The sequence below is a fragment of the Lipotes vexillifer genome, unplaced genomic scaffold, assembly GCF_000442215.2.
Source record: "Lipotes vexillifer unplaced genomic scaffold, Lipotes_vexillifer_v1.1 scaffold1765, whole genome shotgun sequence".
In the NCBI taxonomy this organism is placed as follows: domain Eukaryota; kingdom Metazoa; phylum Chordata; class Mammalia; order Artiodactyla; family Lipotidae; genus Lipotes; species Lipotes vexillifer.
Genome location: NW_006777677.1, coordinates 532,435 through 542,458, shown reverse-complemented (window position 1 = coordinate 542,458; position 10,024 = coordinate 532,435). Strand labels below are relative to the sequence as shown.

Below are 10,024 nucleotides of genomic sequence, written 5' to 3'. Positions count from 1 at the left end.
TCACACTCTTTCTTCTCTGATAAAGGTATCAAATATCTCTGTTATTATGGTTCTTCTAATAAAACTTCACTAGTGACAAAAGGCAAAAAAAGGATGACACACAAGAAGTTCCTAGACGTCTATTTACAATCAGATAATTTCTTAACAGTCCTGCATATCACTGTGAGTTTTTTCATCATATATGAAGCTGCCACATTTGTAAGAAGAGAGAATTATCCTTTTCTAATCAGAGGTTAAAAATAACCAAGGAGAAAAATGTAATAAAAGCGTCGCTATACAAATATCTAAATATTGTAAACTATAACTTACCATATAAGGAATATTCTGCTTCCTGACCTGTGTCACTCTCACTGGAGGTGGATGTGAGGCTGGTGGTCAAGGTATTACTTAATGACTGACCAACTGATAAAGCTGTTGTTGCTGTAGCTACATTGCTGCTGCTAGTGACACTGGATGTTGACATAGTCACTGTTGATGTAGTACCAGGTGTGGTCAAATTAGGGAAACTCTGAGCACCCATAAGAGGAGAAGCTAAAGATAAAAATGAAGCAAATTAGTACAAAAAGGGAGGATTATATAAACCTTAGAAAAACTACGTTGTATATTTAGGAAAAAGAATGAGGTCATGAAACACCAATTATTAAAAGGCTGAAAAGCAACAACTTTGGGAACCCAACTGAAATCCAACTAAAAATTCTTATTTTTATAGCATTATTATTTTTCAAAATGTTAAGCCTAGCTTTTTAAATAAGTGAAACAGGCAATGAAATAACTCCCAATGTTATTTTCCAAGGGAATTACTTTGACCCATTGGTAGCTTTAATTAGAATTAAAAACTTTCAGAAGCTAATATCAATTCAGGACCTAAGTAAAAGCTATGCCAATATTACGCTCTGATTTCAATTGACTTTGATGATATTTAATAGTCATCTATTTCCTCTTGCAACCGTACTTAACAATTTATCACAGAGGAGTGAAAAACAGAACTGTTATTATTTAGAATAAGAGGTTCTTTATTACACCTGATCAGAATTCTTAAAATATCACAGTTCTATAGAACTTAACCTCATATTCCTGAAGTGCTAAATTTGACACAGCTGTATCTAACATGGTTAATGATCTAGTTAAAGACTGAAGCCAGAATCCACTTGAACAGATCCTACTTTGCATCCCTCAGAGTGGAAAAAGCATTGGGTTCCATAAGGAAAAGCTCACTTACTTGCTGTGCTCATCACATTCCTCCCCAAAGTATTAGTGTTGTTATCACTGCTGCTTCGGCTTAGATTCATGTTGTTCGTGGCATTAGTCCGTGCTATGTTTGCCACTCTCCTTACAAAACTCTCCAAGCTAGATGTTTCTCTTGAGGACAGGTTAGGAACACTTGCACTAGAGCTCATAGGGGCCCCAGCAGCTAACAAAGAACTCACTGATAGTCTGTTACTTGCTGAAGAGCTAAGGGGCCGTTGTGAAGCTGCTTCTTTATTAGTTAACTCAGATACTGAACTGACATCAGGAGAACTAACACTAACAATTCCCATGGATATTGCACCAGACTCCCCAGGAGCACGAACAGAACTATCAGGGCCTAACTTTCTTTCAGCATTTTCACTTCCCATTTCCGTTGTTAAGGTGCTGGTACTTGCACTGGAAGATGACCCTACTTCTGTTTGAGGGACGTTTTCAGCAGATGAAAGAACAACAATTGGTTCATGGACATCAGCTCCTGAAACTATACTGTGTTCCATTACAATTTCTGATCTCCGTTCCGTTTTGGTCGAACCCAAGCTGATGTCGCTGCTACTGGCCACGCTACACACAGAACTGCTGCTTCCTTTTCTACTTGAGGAGCCTGCAGCAGCAGATGTCTTGTCTGGACAGTTGTTTTTCACCAAGCTGCTCCATGATTGCGTTGTGCCTGAAACAGTGGATGAAACAGGTTTGGGTGATGCCACTGTATCAGGGTCGTACCCTGGTGCAAGCTTGAGGTCAAATTTTCCTTCTGCGCCCATACGGTAAGAGTTTGAGCCACCAGCATCCCAGGTGACATCAATCCAGCCTGGAAAGGGACAGGAGTTTGTGAGACCCAGCAGAAAGCAGATAGGAGCGTGTCAGACAGTAGCTCCACAATATGGGATCAGCTTTTCATCAGTGCTGCACTTCTCTGAATTTCTAGTCATCTAAGGTCTGCTAACTAAAATTAAATCCTTCCTTCTATTTCTCTTATTTCTGAACTGTTTGTTCTGGTGATGCTTAATGTAAGGGTCATGTTTACATCTATTGGGGTATCTTTTAAGGGGAAGAACTGTTAAAAATTGTAAAAAGACTGATAAAAATGGTAAAATATTACAACTTCAGCAAGTATAGATGAAATCTAAGTAAAAGCTTTTTCAGTTGCTAAATATGATTATGTGGTCAAATGTTATTTATAGAAAAAAGTGCTAGCTTAACCATTAATTTCTAAGTTTGGGCTAAATCCTATAATTGACAGACAAAATATTCATATATCACTGTAGAAATTCTAGGTCATTATAGTTCAAATAACACTAAGTTAGCATTTCGGTTGTGTTCTCAAAGTTCAGTGGTTATTTGGTTCTCTTATGATTAAGTTTAATAAATTTGAATAAGCGCAGAAAATTCTAAAACCAAAATTTAAAAAGTATGCTAGGCTCTTTTATTAGATAGAACCTATATGATAAAGCTAATAACGTGAAAAGAACTAACGAGAATAACAATATTAAATCTATGTTTACTTATGCTTGGAAAATGATACTTATTCTTTTTTAAAAATGGTAAGTAATTAACTTCCAAAAACAAAACAAATTGCCTATTAGAAAGAAAATTAATAGAAATTTTACAATCTTATTTTAGTGCTATAAGCTAACTACTTCAGAGGAAGAAAAACACATAAAAATATTTATTTTTGTAAAGTGCTAAGTCTTTATAAAGTTTAAATAAAAGTACTTTACCCATACACACACATACTCCCATGCATGCACACATGCACGCACACACATGCCAAGTTCATATAAGTTTACGATGAGGCTCAGAGGGATTTAAGTAATACTGAATTACCTGTGGGCATTATCTGCATACAAGTTGTTTGAGAGGAAACTGACTGCCCCAAATCTACATAATCTAGTTTAGATGACATTTCAATTGCCTTAATTTATTCTGTATGCTGAAATAACCTCTGAAGAACCAACATTTAACTATCTCTTCTGCAACATGGAAAAGCGTGAGAAAAGGAAAAGTTCAAAAACATATCCCAATCCCAAATAAAAATTACATTTGTATTGTATTAACTGGTCCCAAAATATACTGATAACTTATTTCACAGTACTTATCAAAATCTGTAACTGTAAATTTATCTGTTTCACCCAGAAAGCATGGGGTCATACTTTTTTGTTGACAATTGTGTATCTGAAGTCTAACGAAGTACCTTTACATAGCAGGCACTCATATTTGTGGAATAAATTAAAAAATGGATATTCCTACCAACACAAAGATTCTTTAGAAAGGAAAGAGATTTAATTGATATAGCATAGAAAAATAACTCAAAACTGTAAACCATTCATATTACACTTGAGAATGTGTTTAAACTGATCACTCAGAAAGGGTACATACACACTATCCATAAGTGTAAAGATACAAAACTCTGAACTCCTGTTATACTCAAAAGATAGATAAAAAGATAGAATTAGTAATAACTAGCCATTATTAGAAATGGTTAGCTTAAGTATTTGAAAGCTAAGAACCCTCTATGGCGTAAGGGTTTTAAGGTATGACTTCGTTACATTTGTCAAATGAGTAAAATAAGCCTTTCTTACATGCTAAATTCTGAAATTAAGAATCCAGTTGCTTCACTTGACTCCCACCCAAGAAAAATACACTGTATTCACATATCTCTAACTAGCTCACACACTTAAAAGTCAAATAATTTAGGGGGAACAGACTGTTAACTAAGTATCATTAAGATGCCTAAAAACAAGAATATTGGAAATTTCTGTGTTGAATGGGACTATTATTATTCAGCTATTATTTTTTTTAATGAATTTTGGCAGCTACGTACATGCTCGCTCACTATAAACCTGCTATCATGACAGTGATCTGCAATTAGGGTATGACTATACAGAAATGCATTTAGTAATGTAATTTAAGGAACAGAATCTTAAGCGTAATAAAACCAAAAATAGTTTAAGTAAATAAATGCCTTTATCACATAGTTAAGATATCAAATGTTAGTCATTCTCCTAAGCATTGTCACTTTTATTATGTCTCTTTCAATATTTGGTGTAAGTTGAGAATATAAACATTTTACTCTTCTTTTTTTTTTAATACTAGGCAAAATTCATAAGAACCCACTACTGGTTAGGCAAATTATCCACTAATAAGTGAGTCTTTTAAGTTATAAAAAAAAAACTAGCCACTATAGTTGCTTCTGGGAGTTAAAAGCAATTTAAGCGGGTATGGACTTCCTTAAAATCTACAGATCAAAAGTTAAAAATGAACTTGATTTTAAACAATAACCTTTACCCCAAGGAAAAGCTGGTAGACTGAGAAACACTGTGAAATATCTTATAATTAACTAATAAATGAAAAGGCTACAATTTTTGTTCTATGCTTTACTGAAAAATATTTAACTATAAATGTTAAGGCTTTTTCTCCTATGTGACTCATAACTGAACAAAAAATTCTGCGCAGATTCTTGTCAAGCCAACAAGATAAAGAAAAGCATAAGAAATTAAGATAAAAATCAATGGAAACTTATGAATAATAAACTAAAAAAAACACAAAAACAGCAGAAAATGTGTCTTTAGGGTATTCACCTTATACTAGCTTATTAATTACTTCAAAATATTAGCAATAAGTTTTGAGTCAAAACCTAAGAATTAAAAATTTTTCCTATTTCTAAATAAATGATTTTTCACATTTTTAACATAAAACCAATAAATCAGTTCTTCTACTTAGTCCTGGAACATTTAGTCAATTTATAAATTACCCCAAAGTAACAAAAGAAAAATATTTTGTTATTTAAATAATTGATTTCTACACTACAAATGCTAAGCACCTACTCACCATTATGCAGTTCTCCTGTGACGGTGCCTTCTCCCTGTGGGCTGCCATCCTGATCCCGCCATTTCCAATCAAGGCCTCTGATCACACGAGCCCCTGGAACCATGTACTTCAGTACCTGGGAGCGTACTAGACGTCTCTGTCTTCTAAGGTTAGCTTCTGCTTCCTTAGCTGCTTTTCCTGTAAGATAGAAATTAGAGAAATATAAACAAAGTCGTTTTTTATAAATATAATTGTTTTAGTAAGTTAGAAAAACCTACTCTCATCTCTTTACCTAGCTGATCTTCACATACTCCATTTACAGTGCCATAAAGTTCAAATCCAGATAGTGAGAGATAATGGGTTTGGCCACTAGCATTCTTCCCCATCTGTTTAATTCTCACATGTCGCCACCCTTGTTTCTCATCCTTCGGTGGATCAAGAGGCCAGGTGGCTGTTGACCTGTGAATGTGTTAGGGAAAATATTATGTAATGTTTTAAACATATGAAAAAGATGTTTAAGGTGGTGAAGATTTTGTTACATAATAGAAAACTATATGAAAAGTAAACTAACTTTCATGTTCAGTCAACAGTTTGTTACACAAGAATCAAGAAATCAAAGGAGAAAAATAGCAGTGAAGAAAATAAATTAAAAATGAAATGTGTAAATGTATATTATTAATTTGACTCATAACACTAAATGACTTATGAATAATAGAATAGAAACAAGACCAGAAATTTTATGAATAACAATGTTTTTATGATGAAAAACATTTTTAAATTTTTGCAAAATTTTAAATGATATACTAAAATATTAACTTTAAAGCTTGAAAATATTACCTATTAATCCTAATGTTAAGAAGCTCCTTCCATACTACATCACATACAGAAAAGTAATTTAACTCTACACTCTACTCCTCACAATGTGCCACAATGTACAATTAAACTTTATTAGAACTAAATTTTTTAGAAATATAATGCTGACTTTTTGTCCTTAAAAAGATATATATATGATCAATATATAAAATTTAGGAAAACAGATACATAAAATAAGAAAAATCAATAGTCACTATTAATTTGTCAAACATTCACATATACTACGTGAATAAATGGAGAGTTTAGTAAAAGTTAACTCCATTTTTTTTGGTTTTTATCAGTGTGCTATATATACACACATACAGCTATATATCAACTTCTTTTTAAATAAGTAAGCTCAGCTTCTAATGTTTAAAGCATTTGATGGTTTTGACAAAGTCAGTATTTCAAAATTTTAATACCTAAATTACAGTATCAAGTGATATTTTTAGAAAGAAAATCTTCTTTCAGTATCTTACAAAAAAGAGAGCTCTAGGAGGATACAGTTATAAAAATAAACAAAGCTCTTTACTGAGTTTTCCAATTTACAAAGACTCCTCAACTAACCCTGGTTCATTGAGACTGCAGTCATCAACATGGGTATACAAAGAAGTCCAGTTCTGTCCATCTTTGGATACCTGGAAAACCCAATTTCTCAGTGCAGACCTTCCATAACCACGAGCATGACGAAGTGTATATGCTGATGGTACCACCCAGAGACCCAGATCTATGGCAAACCAGGCATTCTTATCATCATTGCTATGACAATTTAAAGCTGAATTGTCACGACTTAATATGTCTTCTAAGCGGCCATAAGGTAGATTTCTTCCTTCTGATGATGTTACTACTACAAGTCCATAAGCAGCTGGATTAACCCATTCATATGCAGTTCTACAAAAAAACAAAGAAAATACTCTTAAGCAGTGTTAACAGTTAACACTATTAAAATAACTGCATTTGCTCAGACTAGCTTTTATCCACATAAAATTATATTAATTAAGAAAAATTCTACATTTAACAATTTAGGTATTTTTTTTCTTCATAAAAAGTAATTTGGATGGTCTTAAATTTAACCTAAAAGACAAAATTCCTAAAACTGCAGGATACTCAGAGTGGTTAATTTTATTCTACTACCTAGAATTCTTTTACCAGGTGAATGTTTTCAACCTACATTAAATAATGACTTACTTGGCATTTGTCCCAATCCAGTAAATGATTCCATTTTCATCAAAATCATGCTGGTGCCGAAATATAAAATTTTGGCCTTCTCTTAATTTTCGAACAAAAACAAATGAAGATCGGTCAAAATCATACCACTGCTTTGCTACCTAACCAAAGAAAATATGGAAGACACCTTAATTATGATATTTTGAAATGCAGTGCCCAATTGGCACTGCATTTAATGTGAATTATTTTATAATCAATATTCACTTAAGAGTATCTGAAAAAGAAAAAAAAACCCAGAAAATTCCATAATCATAGCACCCCACTATTAATATCAGAGAGTATTTCTTTAGTCTATTATTTCAATAGATAAAATAAAACAAAGTCTTGATCAAACTTTACAAAAACATTTTTCTCTTTATCAGTCTGTATATATTATGATAGCTATAAAATATTCAAATTAATGGAAGTAATTACCAACTCGATATTCCTTTATTTGATTAGCATTAAGGTTTTATTTGAGTATTAAAAATATAATAGACATCTTTATGAAGAAACCATTTAGAGTGCATAAAGATTATTTTCTAAAATGGAATTACTAGGTCAAACTCTATTACTGTAACTCGGGAAAAATACTTCCCAAAGCACTTTTCTAAAGGCCTAAACCACAGCAAAGAATGCTTATTTCACCATTCCCTTGCCAGAAACTCACCATTTTTAAGAGATACTGTTCTAGAGATTCAACTGTAGCTAAGGGCTCCATCTTCAACATCCTGCCGGTCCTATCTATCAATGCAGTTTCACCAGGTGCACGTTCCAACCGAAATCTTAATCTTCTTGTAAGTATCTACACAGAAATGATCAAAATGCTTCAGAAAATATTCTGCTTTTTTCTTAGAATTTTGAAAATGAAAAGTGTTACATAACACAGCAATTGAGATTTATAAAGTATAACCATAAAGGAAGGATCAATGTCTGTTTTCTATTAAATGTCTTTTTTTTAAAGAGGTCCACTGAATAATATTTTCAAGAAAGAAACAAAGAAATTTAGAAATTTACTTAGAATTTCTAAACAACTTCAAACATACATGGTTTAAATAAAATTATTCTGAAACACTTAACAGAAATATTACAACCCCTAACTGATAACTTGCAATTTTCCAAGTAAGTTATAAAAAGTAGCTAATTAACTTATGCTTTTAAAGCTAGAATATATTAAATAATCTATGGCTAATAAACTTAAAAAAATACAAGATAGCTTCCAATCCAGTATGTTTTAATAAATAAAACAAGTATGTGCTTCATTTCTGTATAAATCTTAACTAATTCCTACAGACACATAATTAAATATTTACATGTACATTTGGAAAGCATTTCAGACTGCAGAATTACCAGGGGGCACATTCCCAGCCTTCCCAGCTTTGTATCTTGCACAGTCTCCTAAAAATGAGATACGTATAATAAAAGATGTTGGTGCTCCTAGGACTGTAAAAGTATAAGCAGGGGAATTTCCAGTCTTTGAGACCTATTTCTACCTCATTCATCTATCAAGGATAAAACCTTTAAAAGGATAGACCAAAAAATCCCCTTGTTCCTCTATATTATTCTATCTGAAGTAAAGCACAAAGTAGACCTCTACATCTTGTTTAATATATACATCATGTCAGATATAATAATTATACTGTAACTCTATGAACAAGCTTTCTAGTCTGGGAGTCTAGTTGGCTTTGGTAACACTACTGGGTTCTTGGAGGTATGGTAAGTTTTTTGCCTTGAGTAGGCACTGTTATTGCAAATAGTTTTAGTCACTTATTAAAGGCCATATTTAAAAGAAACTATTTGATACTGTGGAATGCAGGATAGATCAAATAAAGGCAAGATTCGAGGCCAAGGAACATGCTAGAATATACTACAGTAACCTACAGAAGATGTGATAAAGATCTGTTTTGGAATATTAGCAGTAAGAATTATTTGTTTTGTCTGTTAATATCTGGACACTAGCTGCTAACAAAAGAATAGTTTAATGAATTAGTAAGAATGTCAACCAAGTGACATCCAGGAAGAAAACAGGTTTTTTATAAAACCATGTGATAATGACAGATTTCAAAAATCAATACAAATAGCTAAGGAAGGCCATCTGGTTCTAAACAAGGACATACAGAAAGCAAGAAAAAAAACCTGTGCCTAAAATATTTTCACATTTTCTCATATGTTGAGATACACTCAGAGACAAAGGGACTTAACTCATAATTCTAGAACAGAAGGACTCTCTTTTCTGCTTTCCCACTGATAAGGTGGTCTTTCGCCAAATATGACCTACCAAATATGATTTAAAACCTAAAATAAACATTAAAATACCAATACATTCAAGAGTCATTAAAAAGAACAATCAAATGTCATTAAAAGTTAAAGTCTTTAATGATTAAGCACAATCGTTCTTTAATAAAATATGAAAGTTTTTTGGTTTTGTTTTTTTAAAGAAAACTATCTAAGCCTGCTCCTAAATGCATTCAGCAGTAATAGCAACTGCATTTTCCATGGTTACCTGGAGGTTATAAGTGGATCCTGGTGTATCATACAAATGGAGAGGTAGACGTTCAATAGATTCTAGTACAGCTATTAACTTTCGGATTAATGCAACAGCTGGCCGACTAGAAAAAAAAAAAATTGTTAAGAGCTTTTATATAAGTTCATGCTAAAGTTCATAAAGAAACTGTAATAACCAACCTCATATAGACCCCCTACTTTCTTTATTAACGCAAAGAGAAGTTTAATTTTGTATTAGACTACATGAGTAAGCAAAAATAATCTTATAACTCAATTTCTTCACTTAATAAAATATTTCATTTTTCTTATGAAATGTTCATCAACTGCATTCAAAGTAATGTATAATTTGGGCTTCTCTGGTGGCGCAGTGGTTGGGAGTCCGCCTGCCGATGCAGGGGATGCGGGT

At 32.7% G+C, this 10,024-nt stretch overlaps 1 protein-coding gene across 1 annotated transcript in view; it reads right to left on the bottom strand.

The window, feature by feature from the left end:
* The window catches only part of HECTD1 (HECT domain E3 ubiquitin protein ligase 1), a 94,061-nt gene that overhangs the window by 23,279 nt on the left and 60,758 nt on the right, over nucleotides 1-10,024 (bottom strand). The window contains exons 19-26 of the mRNA XM_007451264.1: nucleotides 9,617-9,722; nucleotides 7,784-7,918; nucleotides 7,096-7,235; nucleotides 6,475-6,798; nucleotides 5,348-5,514; nucleotides 5,077-5,253; nucleotides 1,220-2,056; nucleotides 310-531 (exon numbers count right to left, since the gene is read on the bottom strand). Coding sequence (XP_007451326.1) covers nucleotides 310-531; nucleotides 1,220-2,056; nucleotides 5,077-5,253; nucleotides 5,348-5,514; nucleotides 6,475-6,798; nucleotides 7,096-7,235; nucleotides 7,784-7,918; nucleotides 9,617-9,722 — 2,108 coding nt within the window. The remainder of the gene's footprint in view (nucleotides 1-309; nucleotides 532-1,219; nucleotides 2,057-5,076; nucleotides 5,254-5,347; nucleotides 5,515-6,474; nucleotides 6,799-7,095; nucleotides 7,236-7,783; nucleotides 7,919-9,616; nucleotides 9,723-10,024) is intronic.